At 39.8% G+C, this 27,979-nt stretch overlaps 1 protein-coding gene across 1 annotated transcript; it reads right to left on the reverse strand.

Annotated features, from left to right (window-relative positions):
* Positions 1 to 221: 221 nt before the first annotated feature.
* ASMTL (acetylserotonin O-methyltransferase like) lies at positions 222 to 27,674 on the reverse strand. The gene is made up of 14 exons (XM_029964829.1): positions 27,665 to 27,674; positions 25,776 to 25,840; positions 23,975 to 24,106; positions 22,197 to 22,244; positions 21,543 to 21,607; positions 18,852 to 18,913; positions 16,659 to 16,767; positions 13,116 to 13,542; positions 11,163 to 11,325; positions 9,233 to 9,417; positions 7,160 to 7,289; positions 5,907 to 6,050; positions 5,244 to 5,366; positions 222 to 472 (listed from the first exon to the last, which is right to left on the reverse strand). The coding sequence occupies exons 1-14, from the start codon at positions 27,672 to 27,674 to the stop codon at positions 258 to 260; spliced, it is 1,878 nt and encodes a 625-aa protein (XP_029820689.1). The 3' UTR covers positions 222 to 257.
* Between the last annotated feature and the right edge of the window lie 305 nt (positions 27,675 to 27,979).

Raw genomic sequence — 27,979 nt, forward strand, 5'->3', positions numbered from 1 at the left:
TCTCTCAAGAAGCTGGTGCCAGTATTTGTGTGCTACAGGTGTTGTGCAGCAACAGTATCACTACCAGAATCTTCTGGCATCATTTTATGAAGTAAAAAATAAATTAAATCAATCTCTCCCCCTTTTTAAAAGTAACATCAGAAAGCTGACATAACACTTCTTGTTTATGACATTGATAGGGGTTGAATGTACTTGCATAATTACAAAACATCAAACATGAGTAGAAGACCTCCAGATTTTACTAAATCCATTTTTTTCTAGGTCTTAACACAGAGAATGACATCTAACAAATTTCCTGTAATTCTGATTTTGACATTTGTGAATCCATGTTGTTCCAGCAAGGCTTGATATTCAGAGCCGCTTCTCTCCTTTCCCTCTGTCTGCACAAGCATGTTCAAAGACTGCAGCAGACCTGTGCTCCTCTTCTTCTTCTCATCATCCAACACCATTTCAGCCAGCAAAATTGCACAGCCTAATTTAAAAAAAACCACATAGAACAGTTTTAATCTATTATCAGGAAGGAAAATTTCTGCTGCCATATGTGGGGATACAAACTGCAAGACACAGGTGACTTCCTTTATTATGTATGGATTTGCTCTACTATTAAATGAATTATCCACTCTTCTCACAAACCCCAGGAAATTCCCTTTCAGAGTATGGAGTGATCACACACAAGTCAAAGTTGTGAGTCCATTTTCAGGGGAAAAGGGGACGACTTCTGTAGATTGGGCATGAGGGTTATGGAAAACTGAGACAGTAATCAAGTTGCTTCTTTTTGGGATATACTGCTGCTTCACATTCATATGGAAATGTTGCCAAGCAGACAAAGCAGTGGATGGCGAACATTATAGAAACAGAGAAGTCAATGTTTCTGTACAATATATTGTGTATATTATTTCTGTAGGAACTGAATTCTTTGTGGTGGGACTGACCTAAGGATGAGAACAGAACTTAAATGCTCCTGTTTACACAGAGTCTTTTCCTCCATCTTCCAACCTGTGAGGGGAAAGGAAAGCCAAGAGAGGGCTACTGACAAAACAAGCGTTGCTTTACTTATTTGTCTTGCATCTTATGTGGTGGTTTCTTTTGGCACAGTGGGGGTAGGAGGCCACCAACTAAGATCAAAATAGCAGCAGTTTACAGTAATTTTATTACTAAGTGATGCATAACACTCATATCTTTCTGCCCTTTAAGACAATCTCCTCAGAGCCATTCCTACTCATACACCTCAGATATTTAACAATTGACTAGAAAGTTTAAAACCTAACCCCCTCATTCTTCATGTCTTGAAAATCTTCCTTAGTTATGTGTATTGCTTAGGAAATATTTTCAGTGTCAGACCACTAAATCCACCCCTTCTACCAGTCAGCAAAAGATATCAGCTTTCTCCACAGCAACTGAAAAACTCATTTTGAATATTAATGAGAAAAGATGAGCTTATAGTTTCTCAGGTGACTGGGCTACACCAAATGATTATAGAACATCTGAGACTGAAACAGACCACAGGAGACCTCCAGTCCAATCTCCCATTCCAAGAATGGCAGCTCTACAGTCAGCTCAGGTTGTTCAGGGCTTTGTTCTCACATCCTGAAGCCTCCAAGGACAGAAATTCCACAGCCTCTCTGGGCCACCTGCTCCAATGCTTAATTATCCTGAGAGTGCAAAGCTGTGGTGCATTACCACAGACACCATGCCCAAGGGACTAACCATGCCCAAGGGAGTGTTGTGCTTTAATCATAAAGTACACTGAGGTTGTGTGGTAACCAAGAACATTCTATTCAAATTTTACAGTCAGATACATAGTACTTAGGGGCACAGTTTTAAAGTCTGTGAGAGTTATAGGCAGGCTAACTTTAGGATTGAAACTTTCTGACTCAAACAGCTTATAGCAGCTTAAAGAACACATTATGACTAAGTATGAGATGAGAAACATCTGACTGCTGGAATGAGCCTCAGTATACAACCCTGTTAAGCTACTGGCATGCTTCATGTCAACATGGAAAAGAACCACTTTAAATTTATTCAGTTGTTGAATATTTGGCCTTATCTTTAAATGTCTGTACAGATGAGATCAGTCAAATTTCCATTTAAAAAACCCCTTCTGCTAAGAATTAAAAACCTCAGTGTGGTAGAAGTCTGACATTTCCCAGATTTTGGACAGCTGAAATGCTAAGTAGTAGGCATGTTTCTTCTGATGATTTGAATCACTGTAGCACATTTCCTTTACTCAGTGCTCAAAGAGCAAAGTAACTCTTGACTTAGTAACATCCAGGCAGATGCAACTCTTGACCTTGCTCATCAGCTCGCTCTCTTTTGCTGAGGTTGGTGGGTCAGTATTGGCACAGCCTCTTTCAAACTGGTTTATTGGGATTATTGCTGTACAAGTGTGACAGGCAACAAACTCACAACTGATAAAGAAGAAAGCTAGTTTGAAAGTACAGCCTTAATTTCCAGAGAGGCTTCCACTACAAAGTATATGTTAAATAGAAAACAAATATCAATGAAGTATCAGGAAAAAAAAAAACACATTAGGAGAGATGACAACAGTAAAAAATTACTTGAAGAGATAAGATACAGCACATACTTCTCCAATTAATGACTGAAGCATGAAGAAACTTATTTTTAATTTTCATAAGAGGTTTTATACATAAATCCTAAAACTCATCTCAAGTAATGAGATAGAAAACATATACAGCCATTCAACCATATTCAGAAACCCCCAAAAGTGATAGTAAGCAACAGGAACAGCACTGAGCTGCAACTTGTATGTGTACAGACTATGGCTGGAGGTCAGAGGCCACTGAAGTTCCTTTGTGATGTTATAGCTGCTGTAGGAACACATTTGAGTTTTGTCCTGTTTTCACTTTTGCTTGCAGAAAGAATGCTTAAAAGGGTGTCCTTAAGATGTTTTTGAGTAAAGTCCCACAGAACAGTGATAAAAAGGGGATTAATATCCCAAATTTCAGACAGATAGCACAATATTATTTTTTTTCATTTCTGATAAAAATGAGCAGTAACCACTGAATACACTGCAGAAGGAGAATTCTATTTTTAAGTCCAAAAAAACTAAGGTATTAATGTGGCTTAATACAAGCTTGAAGTTTTAACTTGACATGCTATACAGATATGTCAAGTCTAAGCTTAATACAGTCTGAAAACTTGCCAAGAGAACTGGACATTAAGGTATTTCATACACAGGAGTTTTGGCCTGCCCCAGATACCTTTTAAAATGCATAGAACTCACTCCTGCAGGAGCTGCAGTCCAACTTTTTGTAATAACTCTGCTTCAGATAAAGGGTCAAAATAATTCTAAACTAGTAACAGGTGTTGGTTGATGATGCATATATTGCACAAGTGGATGAAAATCCCAGTTTGCTTCTGGGCATACTACAGTTACAGACTCTTTCTGAAGCATAGAACAGCATCTAATAAGTTTCCTGTGATCTTAATTTGTACATCTGTGAACCTGTACTTCTCCAGTAGCTGTTTATATTCTGAGCTACTTCTCTGCTTGCCTTCAGTAATACTGAGGGACTGCAGCACAGCTCTAGAAGGGTGTGTCTTCTGTTCATCAAGCACAGTTTCTGCCACTAGCAAGGCACTTCCTGCAATTCCAAAACAATCAAAAGTGGTTCAGTGTAAGTATTTTTAGCTTCAAGTTTTTAGTGTTTTGTTCAGAGACAGTTCTAGAAGTCCCTCAGGCTAATCTTTTAATGGAAATCAGTGAAAGAACTTTATTTTCAGTAATCTCTTCCTGGAGGCAACTGTGTTATTGTTAAAAAGAAGGGAGAGTTTAGAGCACTGTCTCCACTTCAGTAAAGTTCATGTCACTGCCTGACTCTTGAACTCAGCCTTTCATTTGAACCAAACAACTCCCATTAGTATCTGTCATACACAAATCTTTGCATAAAAAGATTAATACAGTTACCCCCAATTTTCTTTAATTTATAATCAGGATTATACTTTATGGCCTAGATCTTATTTTGAATGTTCTCCTCTGAAACGAACTTCGGAGCTACAGCTGGATTAAGGAATCAGATGACCTTAGCAGTCAGGCTTTTCTGCTTTCTGTCTTCTCCTTTGATCTTTAATACTGCCTGAATATGAGTCAGCAATGTGCTCTGGCAGTCCAAAGGGCCAACTGTGTCCTGGGATGCATCAAGCACAGTACTGCCAATCACTACACAGGTGATTGCCTCAGTCTACTCTGCACTGGTGCAGCCTCACCTCAAATACTGTGTGCAGTTTTGGCTGCCTCAATGTAGGAAGGACAAACTATTAGAGGGTATCCACAGGGAAGTGACCAAGATGGTGAAAGGCCTCAAGGGCAAAGTTTATGAGGTGCAGCTGGTTCAGCCTGAAGAAGGAGTGGCTGAAGGGTGACCTCATCACTATCTAAAACTTCCTCAAGGTCGGCAGTGGAGGGGGAGGTGCCAATCTCCTCTCTCTGGCAACCACTGACAGGACAGGAGGAAATGGAATGAAGCTGCATCAGGCTAAGTTCAGTTTGGACATTAGGAAGAGGTTCTTCACCCAGAACATGTGTGGGCACTGGAACAGGCTCCCCAGGAAGTGGTCATGACACCAAACCTGACAGAGTTCAAGGAACGTCTGGACGATGCTCTTAGTCATATGATCTAGTTTTAGTCCTGCAAGAAGCAGGGAATTAGACTGGATGATCCTTATGGGTCCCTTCCAACTTTAACTGGAACTATTGAATTGAACTATTCTATGATTCTATAATTCAAATGCAGGAGAAAGTCAAAGAGGCTACATACTTCTCATGGTATGTGTGCATAAAGTAGTACTGAACTCCAGCCAGCTGACCATATTCTGGGCACTACTGAGACAGCAAAATGACAGCAAAACCACTGCTTCTTGATTAACCTAAAGGAACTTTAGTTAGACCATTTTTGTGTCTAGAAATAAGCACATGCTTAGTTATTTGGTGATACAGTGCTTAGTAAGAAAGACTGGGCCTGTCAGAGACTGGGTAGATGATACAGTTGTATGTGAAGCCTGCAACTACAGTAAAAGCTTATTTATATATAATTTTACTTGCAGTTTTGTTTCCTTCTTTTTCTTAGTACATATTACCATAATGCAAGCCTAGACATTCAAGCAAAGGCTACTATGACTGAACAGAGAAATATATTTTTTTAATATGAACTTATTATTACTCATTAAAGATACATTAACATTCACCTTCAATTCCACAAGATGAAAAAAACCCCAAAACTTACCTGGTCTGCAAAGAGCTGATATCTTGCTTAACAGCACATGTATCTTTTCATCAGGCCAGTCATGAAGAATACGTGAAAGGATGTAAAGATCTGCTTCTGGAAGCTTATCCTTGAAGAAGTCACCTGTTGGAAAGCAAAGTTAGTACATTCCTACAGAAACCACAGAATATATTCCTACAAAATGAAATTAAAATATTGCAGAGGAACTAGGAGCTGCAGCAGAGGTAAAGAAAGTAACAAGAACAAACAGGTACAGGTATGCTCTGATATGCAGATAAGGAAAGCCTGGTTAAAGAGAAGATCAGATCACAGGTAAGAATTCTGTAACATAAGAATGGAGAGCAAGCCTAAAGCAAGGAAGGAGACAAAGTTCTTTGCAGCCACCATGTTGATCTTGCCTAGAAATTAAATGCCTGAGGACATGCAACCTCTGCTCCCAGAGCTAATCAAAAAATGACTCATTCATACTTATTTATCCACATTCTCCAATCACAGCAGGTTTGTTTTTATCCTCACAGACTTGAAAAATACAATGTCCCCTTTTAGGGTGGGTGAGTCTGCAGTGCCTTGTACTAGGATACATTTTTGGAGCAGCAGCAAAAGAGCCTGTTCTGTGCTTCAGGATTAACAGAAATCATTCAAAAGATCATGCACTACATTTACCTGATACAAATGTCACTGGAGCTGTGTGTTGTCCTGAAGGCTGAAAGTAAGAGATGTTTGCAATGACTTCTGGAAGGTCAAATACTGTGACCTTGAGATTTGGGTATATTTGTACTAATTCACGAGCCAGAGCTCCAGTGCAACCTGTTAAAAGTTTAAAAAAGTCAAATCAAGTATTTTCTCCCAGCATTTTCAGGCATTTTTAAGGACAAGGCTGTATATAAAATAGAGACATCAAATCAGAACTAGAGGCAGACAGTCAGCTCCACAATTAAACATGGGCAATAGGACTTCCTGGTGGTTAGAACAATGTTTTAAAGCTTGGGGAATGCAGGCATGACTCCTTACTGATACAGAATTGCTAATATGACCTTTGATACCAGTACCTCAGAGTTTTTTCGGGGAGCAAAAAGCTGTAAATGAAATGGCAAGGGCTTCTAATTTGTTGACAAAGAGCACTAGAACTGTTTAGAATTTAAAAAGCACCAGTATATGAAGTTTGACAAACACTCTTCAGTGTAGCAAAGGATAAAGACCACAAAGTGTTGGAGTATCTGCAAAAGTGGCAAAGGTTGCACCAGTATTGTTTTAATTCCTCTGACATGCTGTCCACCTCCCCAGGCACTAAAGAAAGTGTTCTTCCTTCAGTGGATCTTTCCCTATGTAATAACACTCCCTCTGTGCAGCTCCAAGCACAGGGCAAAAAAAGGCTGCTAACAAGAAGAGTTTCTTCAGGTGTACCATTGGTCTTCAACATTTTGGTGGACATCTTAGATATTATTAAAATAATCAACAAAAGAAACCAAAAAGAATCAAAACCTTTTGTTCTAGCAGCGATGTGTTTCAAGTTTGACACCCCAATAAGAGTGGTTCACTACTTTCATTACTTTTGAAGATCTTGGACGTGTCAAAGGAGACCAACAACACAGCTTAAAATGGCACTCCCAGCCCAATGCTCTATCACTTGAGCCACAAACTATCTTATTTTCTGTGTTGAGCTGTGTCAGTATGTAACTGTTTGAGACAAGCATTCACTTATTTCAAACTACTCAAATACCATTTAGGTAACTCTGCTTTCAATTAGGCTGCACTCGGTTCCTTCATTCTGACATTACAATACCAGGAAAATAACAGTAGTTAATATTACTACAGTTCTAGTAAAAAAATGATACATATGTTTTAAGTAATAAAATGTGGAACTGAAATCAAGCTTTTCCTTTTAATTTGTATACAAATACAATTACAAGAAATACCTCCTAAATCACAAGCAGATTTAAACCGTGAAAGATCAAATGCTGTAGCCACGTCTCTTGCTGTCAGGCGAGCAATGTTGTGCATGGCAGCCATAAAACGCTGCTTTCCCTCCTGGCTGTGATAATAGTCCTAAAAAGAAAAAAAACCTGGAATTGATTTTCATTATTTATCTAAAACTATGTACAACCAAGACAGTAGGTGCACACTGTGAACATTAGAATTCTAAAAATAAAAGATCAGTTAAAAGTGCCACTGAATAATTGCTAATGAAAGTCCTTTGTTGTTTTACTGTAGTGAAAAGCAGACTTTTGCATCCCCTCAAGAATTCTGATCACAGACATCTTTTGCAGTGTGTCTCACAAGACAAACTTGTCTGGTTTGAACCGGGTCTTGGTGAACTCCCAGAGGCTGTTAAATTCAACACTTCTACCCGTGGGAGCGGGGGCATCATAGCAGGAAAAAGAGGTAATCTGAAAAGTGCCTTTTGAAGAAGTAGTGTGTCTTTCACATATAATTACTAACACATTTGTTCAACAGCAAGATGTCTCCAGACTTTAAACTGTTTGAAAGGGCAGATTTAGGAGACTGAAAGACAACCTCAGGTATTCCTTCTTCTTGACATACTCACAAATTGCTTTCATTTAATTCTGACATTTATTCTCCCATCATGGGAAAATAACCAGATAACTGGACTATAATGTAAATCTGAAACATTAAAGCTCATACAATTTTTTGTTGGTTTTTTTTTTTAATTAGGGGAGAAGTAAGCATTCAGTATCAAAATCTCATTACATGATACATATGCATGAATCCCTTTATGTCTCACTTTCATACAGATTTCACCAGTTATGGCTGGTTTTGTGGTTACAGTGGAACAGAAAAATCTCTAGGCTGTGGTGTGCACAGTGCCATAGGCAGCTCATGTATTTCTGCTCAGACATACTATCCTGTACATACAGAGAGCCCAGGTCCAGACTGGTCACAGGCATCACTCAAGCGAAGGCAAGTTGGTAATCCAGGTGTGTAACAAAGGATGAGATCCAGTTCACATTCATTAAATCACTGAATTAGTATATAAATTTAGGCATCAGCTATCCTAACGTAAAGTATATGAATTCTCTTTGAATGATTCCTAAAGGAGTTTCTGTTCACCAGTAATCTAAATACTAACATTAGGTTAACAAGACCTTCCTAAGTCTCCAAAAGCTCTTATTTCCTTCCATCAACTGTACATGAGGGATGTAGACATCTCCTGTAGGAGGCTGGTTTCATCACCATCTAGAAGTTAAATACAAATTAAGAACCTCAGGATGTAGTCTGAAGTACACAATTTAAGCCAGCGCTGCTGTCAGAGATGAACTGACATTCTCCTGCTCACACTAACAGCTCCCTCCTTAAACAGGCACAAATATTTATGCCTCTCCACCTGCTTCACCAGATGGGTAACTCACAAGTTAGGCTAATTATAACCCTAAGTGATTCTCCAGTCTGAACACATGCACCTGGGCTAGTATTGGAAAAGGAATGCCAGAGAGATGGAAACAGTTGGTGGAAAGGATTACAATTTTATCAGCAACATACAGCAGCTTGAAGCACATACAAAACTACAAACTATCATAAAGGAGATTAGATCCCTTCTCCAATGCATTGACAGAAAACAGCTTTGACTACACAGTCAGAACAGCCCAAATGGGATGCACATCAGTATCAAGTGACTGGCACCCAATATGAAAGGAGTGCATGTGTGATAAGGTACTAATTGGTTTTATAAAAAGAACACAAATGTAAATTAAACAAGCTTAGAGGCTGTTCTGTGAGTGTGTCTGTGGGATGGGCAACACTTCAGACAGAATTTTTGTCAGTGCTTGAATTTCCCAATATGTGCTGTAACTGCTCTACCACTTCATAGCCTAAAGTTGAAGGGAACAGAAGCCTGGCACTCATGAGTTGCTCTGTGTTTCTACCATTTCTGAGACTGACAAACTTCCTGAGACAGCACAGTCTCCACTTGCCCCTAGATCAGTTCTGGGCTCCTCACAGCTGGCTTTGATACTAATGAGAGTTTTTATTACCTGAAATAAATCCTCTGCTTTCTTTCCAAAGGCTCGATGGTTCTGCCTGCTGCCTTCTTTGATAGCAGACTCCAAGTTTGTAAAGAGAGGCCAAAGGTGATCATTAGAGTGAATAATGTAGCCATGAAGTGAGTATTCACCATCTGAGGTCAGGAAGGTATTTGCTGAGTCTGTATTACCATAACCTTATGGGAAGAAAACAATTGTAACCAGCTTTGTTTCGGTACTTTACAACTGTCACTTAAAATCTGAAAGCATGTTTTCCTGCTAGCAAATCCTGATCTTATGAGCTATTAATAGAAATTTTGCATAAAAAGTAAAGAATTCCCAAACTCTTGTCACTCTAAAAGGAGCAAGTACTTAGTTCCTAAAAAGAATTTAGATGCTGAAAAATATAGATACACACTAACTTATTATTTTTATTTTAAATCTGAGTATCTCAGATCCCTAATATTCAAGGGAGAGCATTAGAAGTCCCTCATCCTTGATTGCATTTTTGTTTAGATTATGGCTTCTTCTTCCCTAAATTCAAGCTTTCTCCAGTATGTTTTGCCTTTGTCTTGACCTTTAACCAAGTTAAAAAGGCTCCTTTATCTCCTTTTCTTGGCACTCAACCATTTCATGTCTTACTATGTACATGATATATATGGAAACTTAGAAATACATAGTGTGGACTGAAAAAGTTCCTAATACTGACTCTCTCACCTACATAGACTTTCAAGGACTGTTACAGTTAAGGGAACTAAAATTTAGATTGTTGTTCATGAAAGGACACATTCCAGAGCTCTCATTAGAATCCCGATTCTCTGCTGAAGACTGACTGCACTGCTGCAGCAGGGAACGGAATTTGACCCTTACTTTAGATAGAAACATAAAAGTCTTTTCCACCAAAGTGCTTCTAAGATTATCAAGTCCAACCTTTAACCCAGCACTGTCAAATTCACCACTAAACTGTGTCCCCAAGTGCCACATCTACATGCCTTTTAAATAGCTCTAGGGGTGGTGACTCAACCACGTCCCTGGGCAGCCTGTTCCAATGCTTGACAACTCTTTCAGAGAATAAATTTTTCCTAGTATTCAATCTAAATCTCCTCCAGCACAATTCAAGGCCATTTCCTCTTACCCTGTTGCTTGTTACTTTTGAGAAAAGACCAACTCTGACCTTGCTACAGTCTTCTTTCAGGTGGTTGTAGAGAGTGATAGGGCCTCCTCTAAGCCTGCTTTTCTCCAGGCTAAACAATCCCAGCTCCCTTCTCATAAGACTTGTACCCCAGACCCTTCATCACCTCTGTTACCTTTCTCTAGACACACTCCAGCACCTCAGTGTCCTTCTTGTCATGATGGGCTCAAAAGTGAACACAAGATTTGCGGTGTGGCCTAACCAGTGCTGATTCAAGGGGAGGATCCCTGCCCTGGTCCTGCTGGCCACACTATTTCTGATACAATCCAGGACACCATTGGCCTTCTTGGCCACCTGGGCACACCGCTGGCTCATATCTATCTGCTGTTGACCAGCACCCCCAGGTCCTTTTCCACTGGGCAGCTTTAAAGCCACTCTTCCCCCAGCCTGTAGTGCTGCAGGGGGTTGTTGTGACCCAAGTGCAGATGACACATCTGAGCTATTACACTGCTCCCTGGGACTGTCCATATAACCTTTTCTTAGATACTTGCTCAGTACTATGTCCAGAGAGCAAACACAATCTAAGGTTTCCACAAAGGACACCTGAATGTGTTTGTTGCATAAAGCTTGCCCCAACACAGACCAATTCCAGCTACTGATAATGAAAGCAAAGGAGCAACATCTGTTCCCCCTTCCCCCAAATCCAAGTTACCCACAATATCAAGTTAGACTTGACAGACCTTCAAAGCATCTCTTCTGGTCCTATAGTCTTTCAGTTACATAGAGTTGCAGGGAGGATAAATTAGTCACCTTGTGGTGTCTTCTCCAGTAATCCAAGAGCAGCACACGCATCAAGGAGTCTTTCTGTTCCACACACAGAGGTTCCAATCTCATTTGCAATATCCACAGCCTTCAGTGGACCTTTATGTTTCAGATGATCAAATATCTTCAGCTTAGAGGCTACAAGCAGAGCCTACATGTAGGTAAAAAAATTGCTATAGTGTGTTGAGTTTAAAAGACTGCAACCAAGAAACAAAAGAATCTGCCTACAATTATTCTAAGCAACTACTGTTCTTAAAGTGCAACACACTTAAGTGCTTAACAAACTCCTAAAAATTGCTTCTTTCCCTCTCAGAGGGTTTCAGTATCTTAGCCGACAACAGATTTTTTAGCAAAAGCGTTTAGGAGAGAAGGGAACTCAAAATATTCTGGGATGCAATCTAAAGATTTTGCACGAAGATCACTTCTTTATTCAGATATCTAGCAGACTCTCATCTAAAAGACTGTTCCATAAGGTCAAACATTCTTAAGCATATGAATCAATACCAAAAGATCAAATTAAATTTGATTTACCCAAAACATATAGAACTGAAACTCTCCACAAAAACAGTGTAACAGAGTCAGTTGCTATGATATGGGTCCTTGTTTTATTAAAATTAAGGGAAAAAAACCCAAACAACTTCACCACACAGCTGCACTACATCACAGCTTAACAGGATACATACAGATGGAGTGGGGATGAGAGAACAGATAGTGCCTCATGGTGAAGAAAAGCCCATGGGCAATAGTGGTCTAAGCTGAAAACCTTAGCTGAACTTGTAAAGATATACTAACCAAACCAGAGAGGAAAGTTAATGACATGTAATAATATATACCTCTTTGTTTGAAATTTGCAATTTTGCAGTTTCAGGATTCTAAAATAGTTAAAACACCTAAAACCAAGAAATTTATGTAGTGCTCAAGAGTGAAGGCACACAGCAACCATAGAATGCATTTCTTTGCAACTGCAAGCGACTATAATGTACTTAAAAATTAATGGTAATCAAGGAAATGGATTGACCTTCTGCTTAATAGAAATTAAACAGAGGAAAAGATTAACTTCCCTCTTACCCCTCAAACTCGTTATATCTTTAGTTCCAAGTTTGCATTTCATTGCCACTTTAGCACTTTTTTTTAGCACTTGCTTTTCCAAAAGCACAAGTAACTTGATGGAGAACAGTAATCTATTAGAATGATCATTGTTCATTTCTTCTTCCCCTTCTTCACTATTGTCTTCACTACACTGAAACTGTGAGTAGAAAACCTGGGGTACTTAAAATGTCCAGCTATACAGTTCTCATCGTGCTTGGCTGCTACATAGAGCGCGTGACTCTGTTCATGAGCTCTAATGAGTATGCAACCATCACATACAGTATGGATATTATCAGTTAAACACATCTGGAACACAAAATAGGTTGTTAAAAAACAATATCCTTAAGAGGCAATAAAAAAATTAAGATCTTCCACAGAATTCTAATGCTAAGCATTAAAAGTCAGAAAGGAAATATAATATATACAATTCTTGTCACAGTTTTAAGGCAGGTAAGTTAGCCATATTAAATGCTTTCTTTGCAGAGTATATAAATTTCAGCTTGGTTGTGCTCTTCTGATCAGTTAAAAAAACCAACCAACCAACCAAACAAAAAAACCCAAAAAAACAAAACCTCACAAAACTTCTTTTCCCTCTCAGCTCGAGAGAGAAAATTATCAAATGGGTAACTGAAATTTCATAGAACAGACAGAACAGACAAAAGCAAATTAAAAACCCACCCAACAATGTTTCAGCTATCTTAGACTCTCTAGAACTTCAGTGGTCCTTTTTTTCTAATTATTAATACATTCATACCCCAGCTCAAGTATTTCATATTACCTGGTACATATTGAAGCCCAATGAAACAATCATATCAGACAGCAATGTAATGGATAGTCTTATTTTTTCTTTACCTTTGAAGCCCTAAAACCATCAATCAGCTCTAGAATTTTAGATGGAACTTCTGGTGCTCTTTGTGACACTCCATTCTGATTTTCCAAAGGTACTGTAAAACTAGTTCTGACACCAGAACTGTTTTCAGAAGTGTAAACACCTCCTGAGGAATGCTTCCCACTGCTGTCCAACTTACTGGCACCTTTGTGCTCTGTGAAATTTGAAGATTCACTTTCTCCATCACTTAGGTTCTCAAAAGTGTCCACAGAAGGGATAGAGTCATACTTTTTATGTTGTACATTATGCTTAGAGGGTGGATAGTACAATTCTGCTAGCTTTTTGCAGAAGTGATTCAGAGGAAATCCCATCACATTCAAGAAGTCTCCATGGACATACTCAACCAACATTCCACCCAGGGCCTGGATACCGTATCCACCTGCCTTGTCCCTGGGGAAGAGAAAGGAAAACCAACATATATCTAATTAGGGTTAAGAGCAAAGGTAACACAGAACACAAAAAATCCACCAGTACTGCAGAAGCTGGAATAAAGATTATATAATATATAATGATATTATATATAATAGTGTACTCATTAGTTAGAGGCAGATTAAATCTACTAGCTAGGCTCAACACTTCAATTTATAAATCACAAGATAAATATAAAGATCAGTATTTCTGCTAAGGGTGAGTAGCCAAAGGTCTTCATGCTTCAGACAGCCCAAATGCCACAGTCATCTAATCAGGAGGTAACACCAGCTGATTGTATTGCCATAGGTTACCCAGCATTCCCCAAGACTTGGCTACCAAAAAGGTAACAGCAAGAGTCACTGAGACCGACACTGCCACTGGCTCACTCAGATGCATGCTGACCCTCACCCTATTCCACAAGGCTGAAAAGCCTTTAGGAACATGTCAGGTCCCAAAGTAGCTCACAATGAAGACGGCATACTAGAACTAAAATGACCTTAGAATGCATCTTGCAGTTCTCAAATCACAGCAATACCTAAAATGAGGATCGGGAAGACAGGACTCTGTTGTGAAGGAGCAACCCATTCAAACAAATTCCACTACATTTCATTCAGCCCTATCCAACTCCTGCACAACTATCCAAGATACGAGTAGAATTGTGGTTCACAACACTGTGCTCTTAGATGTCATGGTAATGCTGGTAATTTGGCACAGGAATGTACGTGCACAGAAAGTAACCTTGGAAATCCAATTTGTCTTTAGGTGTAATTATGTAAATTCCACAGTGTGGATTGGAAATACATACAAGCAGATAAGCTGCAATAGACCCAACAATTTTACTATTTGCATAGAAGGAAGAAGGCAGTTAAAAGTATGTTTCCTACATAACAACAGAATCTGAAAGCCCACGTCAGCAAGCTTTGAAACCAAAGGTCAGTCACTCTTGGATCTATTAACTTAAGGTAGCATGGAATTACATAAACTGCTTGTGAAAGGAAGTTACTACCCAAAGAATAATTGCAAATTTTTCATCTTAGATTTGATCAGAAACAGTTCTTTACATTTTTAGAACTTATTTCCAGATTCCCTTTCTAATAGTTTCCTAAAAGAAACAGAAGAATCGGTATCCCAGCAAATGCGATTTTTGAATTGCTATAAGTTAGGGAACAGGGATTTTCCTTTTATCTGGCATTTTAAGCACCACTGTATAGCTTTGTCATTGTTTAAATTATTCTTTTATAACATTCTTAAGACTTAAACCAACTAAATTAGGAATATTACAATGACTAAAATGTCTTTTCATTTTTAAATTAAGTCACAGACCAGTAGGGTGAAGTAATTTTTGTATATGCTCACAGGGAGGCAAAAAACATTGTGACCATCAAAAGCAGTAGTATCATATCCCACCAAGACCATTAACACAACTGGCCACATATTATTTATTTTTCTACAGAACTTTATATTCTGGCATTGGATCCTGAGTAGGACATTTACATTCTACATTTTATTACTTCACAGTTAAGGCTGAAACTGTAGAGTTCCAACCTCTGTAATCACCTCTTTCCAAGAGTGCAGTCCTTTGGTTTTGCTGCCATAAACAGAAGAGCTACCAAAAAACACACTGGATCCTCACACTGGAAGTTCTGAAGGGAGAAAGTTGTTCACAAGGGAAAGATTACAAAATAAAAAGCTGGGTCAAAGAGGCTGGCAGAAACTAAGTCTACTCATTACACAAGCCTAAAACAGTTAGGATTACTATGGTCCAGCCTTCTTTCTACAGTGAGCCGGAAAAGAAGAAACAGACCCAAGAGGACACTAAATTCAGCAGTTCCTTCACAGAGTCAGAACAAATGCTTCCTATCTTCTTGATTTTATAAACTAAGATAAATTGTCTTCTGCCTCAGAGAGTAATGAAATATATTCTCTGAACCTTTGGTCCTTCAGAAACCCTTGCTGTCACACACCCTGTTTAGCAGAATTAACAGAATGACCCAGTGCTGCTCATGAGCCATTTTGTTGCAGCAAAGCACTGCTAAAGTACATTTTCTTCCAGAGGAAATAGTCAGAATATTCAAAAATAATTTTCAACCTGACATTCGTCCTAAAAATCCATGGTCAATTCTGTTTCAAACTACTACTTTATGATGTGCTGCACACTAAAGATCACCTTTCAAAAACCCCAGGAATTTCTACTACAAGCTGTAGTCTTGCCAAAACATTCTTCTCTGCATAATCCAGTTTAGCATCAGTCTATTTAATAAGCTGAGACCCTTGCATGCTCAGAAAGTATGCCTCATTTACAAATAAGCACTGAAATAAATCCTAAGTCTACACTGGTTTCTCTTTCCCCAGTAAAACATGACTGTATTGTTTTATAGCACAAATGAATTTAAAAACCACTACAGTTTAAATCCTTCCACGGTCAGAATTCAAATTACAGAGACTAAAGGTCGTCTCAGGTCACCTGATATGCAGTCCATAATGCTAACTACGCCTTCACTAGGCTTCAGCTAAGACAAAGAAAAGGCAAATTCCTTCAAGTCACAAATATTCCCTTGTTGTCTCCAAACAAGTACTTGTCTTTTTTTTTTTTTTAACAATCTAGTCAACTTCATCTTCATAGTAGTAGTTAGGCATTCTGTTCTCATCCTGTTTCTTCTGTGGAATCACTGTGGTCTAGTATATTTGTACATGTTGTCTACATATATAAGTAACTAGTATATTACAAGGGTAGCAGCAACACAAGCTAAAAGATAATTATGGCTTAGTTGTATTGTCTCAGGTATTGAAGATCCTGAATGCCTCTGCTGACAGAATTAATTGTATATTGCATGAGTGCTTGCTCTAATCCAGAGTATTTCCAGTCTTCACTTTTCAAATGCATTAAGGCTCTAAGAAGGTATCTCATTTTCCCTGAAGAAGTGACAGCTCTAGAGAAGAACAAGAACAACATACTCACCTTGCATCACCCATGCTATCATTTATCGTACACATAAAGCAATTTTTCACAGGACCAAACACTTTATGCTGGTGGCTTAATAACATACCCTAAGACCTATTCTCAAATGTCATGTGATAGCATCAGTCTTACTTACATTGGCTCCCCACTATGAATGTACTCCCATAGGAGCTCTTCAGACAGCTCAGAAAATTTTACTTTAGTCTCTTCATAGAAATCAGTAATTTCCATCTCTAGCTTACTGTCTACAGAAAAGAAAAGAAACAGGAATTGTAATTTAGAGGGCATAACATCTAAGTTTTATTTGGTAAACGTTTCATAATTTTGCTAGGGGAAAAACTTAAAGATACTACACAGATGTATGACATGACTAACAACATTCTTGAGAGAGAGTGGACTCGTAACTTCCCCAAAAGAGTAAAAGCTTGCATTTCCAAGCTCTGCAGTCCTGTCTTGGGGCTAACAGATTGCTCTCCCTTTGTGGAATATGTTCTTTAATAATGCTTATACAGAGCTACTTACGGACCGCTGGCACACACATCTGGATTGGGTACAAAGAAGGCTACAACTAGCCTTCCAACTTTATGACTGTTGTCAAAGAACTCTTAACAACACATCATAGTTCAATATGTAGCTGTCATAAGAGTGGGAATGTACAGCTGCACCTGCACTGCAGACTCAGGCATCCAGCAATCCCATCAGTAACCACCACTGACACTTTCCTATCATCTCTCAGGAAATGACAAGATTATTTCAGACCTCTCTATCTAGAAGTGGTTGAGGGAAGGTGCAATAAAGTACTGAACACGTGGGTAGGGACCCTGCTGCACCTGGTACACTGAATCTGGTATCGTTCCAGGCGAAGGCTTTTCCAAAACACGTTCAAAAGGAAACAACCTTGCACAAATGAGTGTGCATATTACAGGTTATTAGTTCTCTCTGCTCTTTTCTACAAACACCGAAATCAGCATCTCCTGTTACCACTGTCTTGACAGGAGTGGAAATTCTTGAGGAAGAGTATGGAAGATCTACAGTACAGAACAAGGGGAGAATACTAACCAACTTCTAATGGTGTTAGTGTGGAAAAAAGCCCCGAACATTTAATAAACCAGATATAATAAGAAAATTGTTGCATGTGAAGACAGATTACTACAACTTTCAGTATTGATAAAAAACCTCAATCAGCTTAAGATAAAAATTTCATCTGTAATATATATGTGGTACTTAACAAAAGCATTTTAATTATAAACTAAAACTAAAAATGTATTCTAGAAAATCCTTCCACTGATGGCATCACTTGGGAAATATGCAGATTTACAGTATTTTTATTCATCTGAATATGATGAAGCTTAAATTTGCAAATTTTAAATGAGATGTGCTGTTATAGCATCAGTACTACAGTTGTGTGCACTTTAACTTTCTTCCTACAGTACACAATTAAAGGTAATATTATTGTTGCTGGATTGCTCCCTGGAACCCTTTGATAATGTGTTTTATTTCTTTTGCAGCAGCTCTCTTTCTACTGTACTAGCATATTAGTAAGGGTACTGGGTTACTGATTTTATTTCTATTTTACAAGAGTTAAAAGCAACGACTCCAGAAAATACTAAAACCTGTAAATACTTTATCTACAGAAAGACTGTGTTGAGTGAAATGTCAGAAAAATGATCCCTGCAAAAGCTCAACAAAAGGAATATTGGCATAATTATTACACAGTGCTCCCCAACCACTCCTCAAATTATATTAATGGTACAGTTCACATAAAAATCACTTGCTTACTCTATAAATTATCTGATAAAGAACACTGATGTACTGCTCCCTACAGTTCCTTAACCGTCTGAGCCATTAAGCCATTACTCTACTCATGCCCTAAAAATGGCTCTGAAGTTGCCCTTATTTACTGAAAATTGAAGTAACTACAGATAACAGTAACCACTTGTATTTATCAGCCAGTGTAAACCGAACAGAGGAATCAAGTTAATATGGATCAGTTTCTGCTCAGTCTCACACTTGGTAGTGCCTTACTTGAATTTCTTTAGAATATTCCCACAATTTACACTGGTCTTTCAATTAGTCTCACAGCTTTCAGAGACAGTATTTCTAAAGTCTATAGTATTTTGTAATCCTCCTTCCTGTGTGAAAACTCAATACAGCAAGAAGATTGGCTTTTGTGGGGAGGTTTTATTTCTATTTTGATAAGGTAATTCTTGAGTAGAAAACCAATTCAGACTGTAAATGAAACATTTTCATCCTTTTTTTTCCACTTATATGAGTCAGTATGAGAAACTTCTAAAGCAAATACCGAGCTTTAATAAAATGAAACACATACCTTTACTGTGGCAGTGTATAATAGCCACTCCTGTGAAGACGCTGTGCTCTTTCCCATTCAACCTGTCAGGGAAAAGATGTGCATTAAGCAACAGTCTTATGAAATGTTCTACGTGATTACATTGCTACAGCCTGAGAAACAGACCATTATATTAATCAACCACTCAGGTGGGGTTGGTCTCTTCTCCCAGGCAGCTATCAGTAAGACAAGAGAGCATGGTCTTAAGCTCTGCCAGGGGAGGTTTAGGTTAGATATTAGGAAGAAGTTCATTACAGAGAGGGTAATCAGACATTGGAATGGGCTTCCCAGGGAAGTGGTGGATTCTCCGTCCCGGGAGGTTTTTAAGATGAGACTGGATGTGGCACTTAGTGCCATGGTCTAGCAACCACGGCGGTAGTGGATCAAGGGTTGGACTTGATGATCTCAGAAGTCCCTTCCAACCCAGCTGATTCTATGGTTCTGTGATAATGGGTCTGACATGCACCCTGAACAAATATATTTTATTTTAGTCATTTCAATATAGGTGAAAAGACATGGGCGAAACAAAACCAACCAACCAAAAAAAAACAAACAAAAAAAAACCAACCCACTATCAAAAGCTTCAGTTATTTCAAGTCTCCAAAATATCACTTGTACTGTACTGGAAAAGTAGTCCATGCTATCAGTTTATTCACTGTGCATCAGGAAAGTGACTATTTCAAATGCATTAGAAAAGACCAGTCGGCACAAATACTGCTTTTACAGCCATCTTCACTAAAAGCTGGCAGTACATAGCTAGATGATGCAACTTAGACTAAGCAAGTGATAGGGAACTAGAGCATATGTTCTCATTTCATCCAGACTGGCCCTCAGAAATCCCACGGCAAGCCAGAGAGCAGAGAATCCAAATTCCATTTCCCCTCACTCCCTCTTGTAGTGGCTCTGGAGTGTCACGCTGTGGCTGATTAGTTTTGAGGACTTCATTAATCTACTGTGTCAGCAATCACTCACTCACTCTCATGGCTGGGCTTCACAGACGAAGATTTGGGAAAGGTCAGCAATAGAAGTATAATAAATAGCAAGCGAACGTGAATCTTTGAAGAGATTATTTAAGGAATAGCCTCAATGATTAGCCAGAATATTTTTGGATGTGATCAGAAGCATCTCACACTCTTTGTGTCCCCTAAAGATTCCACACTGAATTGTAAGATGAAACAGTGTGTGCAAATTTTCATCTGACACCTTGGATACATGCAAAGATGTATCACCATCTGCATTTTTTCCTGGAGTTCCAAAAAGCTAAACATTACATGCATTTTATATTGATTGACTAAACTTACAACAAACAAAACAAAACCCCAAACATTTGCATATGTTAGAAGTAGATTAGGCTCTGGGGAGAAAAAAAAAATTAATTAGCTGGACATGGCATAATTTCAAGCAAAAACAGTTGTGAAAAATCTCTTGCCAGACAAGACTCCTCTGTGAATCTCCTAATAATGACACAGGTTGCTAGCCCTTCTTTGTTTTAAAAAACTACTTTTAAATTTGAACATGCCACTTAGGATCAAACACTCAACAATGAAAAAAATTAAAAATCTATATACACTTACAGAACAAAACTCAAAAAAACATCAAGCCACTTGTATTCACTTTTTAGATGTCTGAGTTATAACGTAAACTGATGAAACAAGCAGTGCACCTTTTCTTCCTCTAGTCCCCAATAAAACAGAAGCATGATCTGAGGATTCCTCACATCTCATCCTTCACAAAGGTGACTAGAATTAGTTAGTGTTTCTTTAAAAAAAAAAGTGCTATAAAACAACATTAAGCTTGTAGTAGGAAAAAAGCAGAAACCTCAAAAAAACCCCACCAGCCTACCAACTATGGAGAACATTGATGGAAAGAGATTTTTCCTCCTCAGTTAAACTACACAATTTAAAGAAACTGTCCATGAACTCATATGAGCATGTACTTTCTTGTATGTGTAATACTAATTGCAGCCATCCGGTACCTGAAGGGAGCCTACAAGAAAGATGGAGAGGGACTTTTTACCAGAGCCTGTAGTGACAGGACAAGAGGGAGTAGGTTCAAACTAAAAGAGAGTAGGCTTAGATTAGATATTAGGAGGAAGTTCTATGCTATGAGGGTGGTGAGGAACTGGAACAGGTTGCCCAGAGAAGCTGTGGCTGCCCCATCCTGGAAGTGTTCAGAGCCAGGCTGGATGGAACTCTGAGCAACCTGGTCTGGTGAAAGGTGTCCCTGCCCATGGCAGGGGGGTTTGAACTAGATGATCTTTAAGGTCCCTTCCAACCCAAGATATGCTATCATTATTCCATTAAATCTCAAGCCTCAAACCACTGCTATGATGGTTCCATCCTCCTTCCCACCGTGATTTCTCTCCTTATCTCCCCATCCTGTACCAGCTGAAGCAGAGTCTTGTGATAAGTGATTCTCAAAATCAATCCAAGTGAAAACAAAACAGTTCATTATGTCTCTGATCAGCTTCCTACAGTGGAAGGGCAAGAGCAAGCAGCCATAGGTAACATAAAAGCAGGTCTAACTTTTTCATTGGAAGAACTGGTTTACTCTACTTAAAAATCACTGAAAAATTTGTGTCCATGGAGATTCTCATATACATCAAGGAATCTGTACAGCTCCTTTGAAAACAGTTTAATATACATATTTGGAATCTTACTTAAAACTACAGACCTTGACAGCATCCTATAGGCATCTTGCTTATCAACTGGTTTCTCCAAGATCTGCTCATCCACAGACTAAAACAGAAAGACAGAGTGAATGTGCTGCTTTTTATTACTTTTCAGAAACTGAGGTCAGAAATTATGTTTAAACCGTGGTTTCAGTCAGGGCTTCAAACATGAGTCTACTGAGTAGAGCAAGAAGCACAGATATTTTGGTAGAACAGGTAATTTAGGGTCAAGCACATAATGAGTGTCACACTCTATCCCCTCCAGTGGTCGCAGCTCTCAAACAAAAGGGCAATCCAACTTTTTCTGTCCTTAACCATGCACCAATCTCTGTGGAGATGACAGGTATAAAATGATGCCTTCTACAAGGCACAACACTGAACAGTTTACATGATCTGGACTTCGACAGCCAACAGTTGCCTGAGAACAGGATTTCCATTACATATTAGAGGATTCAAGGCAATACTTATGCAGTACTAGTGTTTGCAAAACCAGCAACAAGGCCTCTGGCTCTCAAGATTTCAAAAACTACCTTGTTGGGAAAAAAGACTCATCCAGAAACACAAACTTCACAGTGAAGGCAGCTTTCAAACTTTAAAGATGCAAGTATTTCCTACACTTGTCATAAAATAATGCTAAACCACAGAAGACTTCTTACCACAATAGTGTCTGCTCCTATGACAACATCGGGTGTTCTCATATGCTTCTGCAAAGGCATAAAGAAAGAAGATAATAATACTTCGTCAGAATAGATAGAAATCTTTTAAAATTTACAGTGAGAAAACATTAGCTTACTGGTTTACAAGGAGGGCTCTACACTGATCTGAAAACGAGACAATTTCTTCATTTGCACTGTGTGGAAAATAGCAATCACTCATATGGCCATAAAAGTGAAGCTTGAGCAGCCTATTCTCACATCACAAATTTGCTCAAATATGTTGTTAATGAACAACTGCATCCAGGAAATAACGAAGGCATTCTCAAAGGTCAACCTGATCTTCAAGGTGGCAGACAATTCCTTTAAAGGAAGTGCCCTTATGGAAGCCAGAGAATACAGCCCTCTGGGATCACATTTCCAAGTCAAGTTTTATTGAAAAATAAAAGCCATTTTCTCCAGCTACACCTCTGTTATCTCTTTGAAAAGGGAACATATACAGTCCATTTTCTGGTAATGAGAGGTAGCATTATATAAAAATTCCTTGTAGTTTTTTCTTGACTTTAAACTGCATCTGTCCTTAACAGCTGAGTTTTGATTTACTTGCATGTTATCAGGTACATGGTTATTATTTAACACATCATGACAGGAAACCTATCTGTAACTGCAACCATTACATTAAAACATTTGTAGGGAGGCAATTCTTCTATAGAAATGCTGTTGATATGCTTTAAATTGCTAAATGATGTCTAAAATTAGTGGTACTAATTCCTGTATGAAGAATTACTTTGAAATCCATTGAACAAGCATTATTCCCAGCACAGTGTTTTGCAATGAAAGTCCAAAGTAAATCATTTAGTGAGGCTGGGTTTAAAATCCACTCTCCTAATGTGGTATCATTGTCTGAAAAGTAGTTGACAGAAAACTGGGTAACAATTTACTTTAGAGATCATGCAATATTTGCTTTGAAAAATGGTGACCTCTGGCAACACAGTTAAAGTGTTCAGTACTCCTTTCCTGCCACCAGTATAGCATCACCAAACATACCTCTCTCTTTCGAAGCTTTATTATTAAGAAATTATTATGGTGCATTTTATGGGATTTAATCAGCTAGACTTCAGAATAGGTCCTGGTAGACAACAGCCTTATGGCTCAAACACAGTGATAACAGTCAAGGTCATAAGTCAAATACATCACTGACAGTTTAAGCTGCATCACTGGTTGATAAAATTTAGGATACAAAACTAGGTTCTTGTCTACAGAACCTGAAGGCACATCAACTTCTCCCTTCTTGAAATGAAACTGAGTGTTTCTTTGTCCAGAATAGAATTTGTCTTTTTTCTGCTTTCTTCTGGTATTTCTACACTCACAAATTCTGAGCTATTGTTGTCACTACTGTTCTGTGAATGCTACAGCAAAGCATTGGATTCATATCGGGGTTTTTCCATAGTCTGTCTTCACAATCAACAAACACCTGGAATTAGGTCAGCCACACACCTGACTTTTCAAAGGAACTATCTCCCAAACAAGAGGAGGTTTGCTGCTAACGAAAGATGCAGGCTACTGCAGTTTGTGCAAAGCCTCAACTGCAGGCACGAGAGTTTTGATTAGGCAAATTAATTTCAGAAAGCTGTCTTTTACAAATGACAGAAAAATAGCTATTCACCTTCAGTGGAGAAAAAGGACTCAGAGGTCACTTAAGCAGTGCATGCAAAATGAGTCACAGGAACACGCACCACCTAAAGACAAAAATCTCATTGCCAAAATAGCTGGTAACTTACTACATGCATTCTGTTTGCTACTTCAAGAGCTTTCTGTCTTGCTGTTTCCACAGCATACTCAAAAGGGGCTGCAAAAGATGACTTTTCAAGTGTCTCCTTAAACCAGGATGGAACCACCTCAAACCGCAGGCCCTGTAACAGAGGAAAGTGATGCAATCAATCTGGTCTCGTTAATGAATATTGCTCACAAGGCATATCAAGCAAGTGGCAAATTTGACTTCTTGCTCTTTCCACTTTAACACACCTCCCCTGGCAAACCCATAGGGAAAGAACACAGTGCTTCTACCACAGTGTTTAGCACACACATATAATTTGCAAACAGCCTAAAAAAAAACCACACAAAAAAAGCAGTCAGAAGGAACTTCTAAACCAGTGTGCTTATTTACTAGAAGCTAATTGCATTAGTAATTTCATCAGTCCTTTCCTATAAGAACTAACAGTATAAAACTTATATGCTTCATAAACAGAGTATTCTGCTAGTGGATTTTTTTTTAATTGAATCTATCCACAGCACTTGTGCAAAGCCTTATAGGAGCTTTACCAGCCTTTGCATGTCCTTATACATGTGATAGAGAGAAAACAAAACCAGCTGGTTTCTGTATGGTTTTGTAAAAAAAAACAACAAACAAACAAAAAAAACAAACAAACAAAAACAAAAACAAAAAAACCAAAAACCTCAATTTTTTGTTTCCAGGTTACACTTGCGAATTTATTACACCCAGCAGGCACCTTAGGTATCTAACAACTGAGTACATGCCTGAACCTCAGCACTTCTCCAAACATTCGTACTGTGAAGTTATTTTTTTCCATTTCAGTTCAATTTCTCAGTTGAATTATTAAGAATAATAACACTAAGCAATCTAAATTGGATGGGTACTACCGAAGTGCTATTCGAAAGCCTCCCGCGGCCTGCCTAGCGAGGCAGGGGCTGAACGGGGTGAACGACGAGTTACGGCCTTCTTTGCGTTCCACAGATGCTTTACGGAAAGGACACGGCTACCCTGCTCCCCCCGGCCCGCTCCCCCCGATCCCAAGGAGCAGGGAGGGCGGCCGCAGCCCGGCCCGGCCGTGGAGGCGGCCGCTGCCGCACACCGCGGCCGGGCGAAGGCCGAAGCGGCTGCCCGGCCGCCTCGACCGTGTTGGTGAAGGATCTCCCTCCGGCGGCGCGGCGAGGCGCTGGCCAGCCAACCACCCGCATTTGCTGGACCAGCCTCCCCAGCACTGGGCCTCAAACACCATAGCTGCCGCGGATCCTCCACCCCTCCGGGCGCACCGGTAGGGGCGGGGGAGGCGCCGACGGTCTTTATGTGGCGGCGGGGCCGGGGGGCGAAAGCCAGGCCCCGTGAGTTGAAGGGGAAAAGGGAAGCTCGGGGCCTACGGCTTTGGCTGCCGTGGGCGTCCGGCGGTGGGAAAGTACCTCGGCAGTCGCCCCGCCGTGAGGGGAAGGGTGTTCGCCTAGGAGGCCGCAGCTGCGCCGGTCATCAGCTGCGCACTAGCTGGCGTGGGCTTAAACCGCAGAATCACGGAAACAACTGGGTTGGAAAATACTTCAGAGGATATCCAGTCCAACCCATGAACGAGCACTACCATATCAACTAGACCATAGCACCACATCCAGTCTTTCCTTAAATACCTCCTGGACAGTGACTCCGCCACTTCCCTGGGCTGCCCATTCCAATTTCTAATCACTCTTTCTGTGAAGGAATTCTTCCCAATGTTAAACCTAAACCTCCCCTGGCACAGCTTAAGACTGTTCTCTTGTCCTCTCTACTGTTGCCTGGGATAAGAGGCTAACCTCCACCTGGCTACAACCTCCTTTCAGGTAGCTGTAGAGCAATAAGGTCTTTCTCCCCTGAGCTTCCTCCTCTGCAGGGGAAACAACCCCAGCTCCCTCAGCCACTCCTTACAGCACATGTGCTCCAGACCCTTCACTACCTTCATTGCCCTGCTCCAGAACCTCAGTGTCCTTCCTGAATTGAGGGGCCCAGAATTGAAAACAGTACTCAAGGTGTGGGTCACCAGTGCACACCACAGGAGCCCTGTTTTATATCCCGTCTCCTCCTCTCCACTAATGCTTGCATGAAGTATTTTGCAAAGAGGTGCTATCACGCATTTCTTAGGTCAGAAAGAACCTCGACATAAGAAGGACACGGAACTCTTGGAGCAAGTCCAGTGGAAGCCATGAAGTTGATCAGGGGGCTGGAGCAACCCCCTACAAAGACAGGCTGAGAAAGTTGGGGCTGTTCAGCCTGGAGAAGGGAAGGTTGTGTGGAGACCTCACAGCAGCCTTCCGTATCTGAAGGGGGCCTGCAGGGAAGCCAGTGAGGGACTTTTCACAAGGGTCTGTAGTGATAGGACAAGGAGTAATGGGTACAAACTGGAAGAGAGGAGATTTAGACTAGATATTAGGAAGAAGTCTTTTTACTGTGAGGGTGGTAAGATGCTGGAACAAGTTGCCCAGGTAGGTTGTGGATGCCCCAACTCTGGCAATGTTCAAGGCCAGGTTGAATAAGGCCTTGAACAATGTGGGGTAGTGGGAGGTGACCCTGCCAAGGCATGGAGGGGTTGGGACTAGATGATCTTTAAGGTTTCTTCCAACCCTTAACATTCTATGATTCTATTATTATCATCGCCTGTCATATTATTATAAAATTTTAATTATACCCTTTTGAGTGATTATGCCCTTTTTAGCAAGTAGAAAAAATAGTAGAAAAAGAACATAAAAACTGAGATTTATTTCCCATAACTTGCAAATAATGTGATGGTGCGTATTTTCTCCATTGGCTAGGAAAAAAGTGAAATGTGTCCTCTAGCATTAAAAATATATCCAGTCATTAAAACAGAAGTTTGCATTGAATAATTGGATCTCATGACACCTGTATGGACCGTGTGTCTCATTGATGGAGCCAGGCTCTTCTCGGCGATACCAAGAAATAGAACAAGAGACAACGGGCAGAAACTGATGCTCAGGAATTTCCACCTGAATATAAGGAAAAACTTTATTGTGCAGGTGACTGCACTGGAACAGGCTGCCCAGAGAGGCTGTGGAGTCTCTCTCACCGGAAATATTCAAGAACTATCTGGACACAATCCTGTGCAATGTGCTCTAGGATGGCCCTGCTTGAGCAGAGAGGTTGAAGCAGATGATCCTTCTTAACCTTACCCACTCTGTGATTCCATGGGTTGTGTTAGGGCTTGCCAAATCTGACAGCCCAATGGAGGTGAGGCTGCTGTGGCCCCAGCTGCCCCCAGCACCAAGGCTGAGCATGTATTGCACTGCCAGCAGGCAGACATGCACACACTGTCTATGGTTACCTTAGAGCATGTCAGAACAAATTCACTGTTCATTTTTCAGGGCTGTGAACTGTGAAACTGCTCCTTGCTAATAAGGAGGTTTGAAAGATGCTACAGAGATGAAAACCAGAGTATCTTTCATATGATACTAATATAATTTTTAATGGAATGAAAAGACAAGGATCTCATCAGGTAACAGAAATCTGTTTCCTGGCACACATAGGGCAAAGATGTGGAGTTGTTCCTCTTGAAAAAATACTTCAATCCTGCAAGTTTAACTTAAGTGTAAATCCTAATACATATACACCTTCAACATGACTGCAATACTGACCCTTTCCTGAGAAAGGGAAATTGCAATTGTATGGATGTTTCTAGAATTTGGGGCACATTTCTTACCCAGAGTCATCTTCCTATACTACACCTTGCTTTGTATGGGATATAAGCAAGCATGGTAAACTAAAATCAGACACTCCAGAGAAATAAGACAATAATGCAAAGGTTTCCATCTCAAACCAACAGGCTCGATTTTCTTCTTTTCCTCATTTTATTCAGTCTTCCAGCATAGTTCCACTGGTGTGAAGCTGCAACGAAGCAATGAAATTGTGACTCCATCCCAACCCATGTAAATGTATAAAGAAGAGACTGGACATGACAGAACACCTTCTGTTCCTGCCAGTGTGTTTTGACAGACAGGAACAAACGCAGATCTGT

The sequence above is a fragment of the Manacus vitellinus genome, unplaced genomic scaffold (genome assembly GCF_001715985.3).
Source record: "Manacus vitellinus isolate BGI_N305 unplaced genomic scaffold, ASM171598v3 scaffold_7_pilon, whole genome shotgun sequence".
Lineage (NCBI taxonomy): Eukaryota > Metazoa > Chordata > Aves > Passeriformes > Pipridae > Manacus > Manacus vitellinus.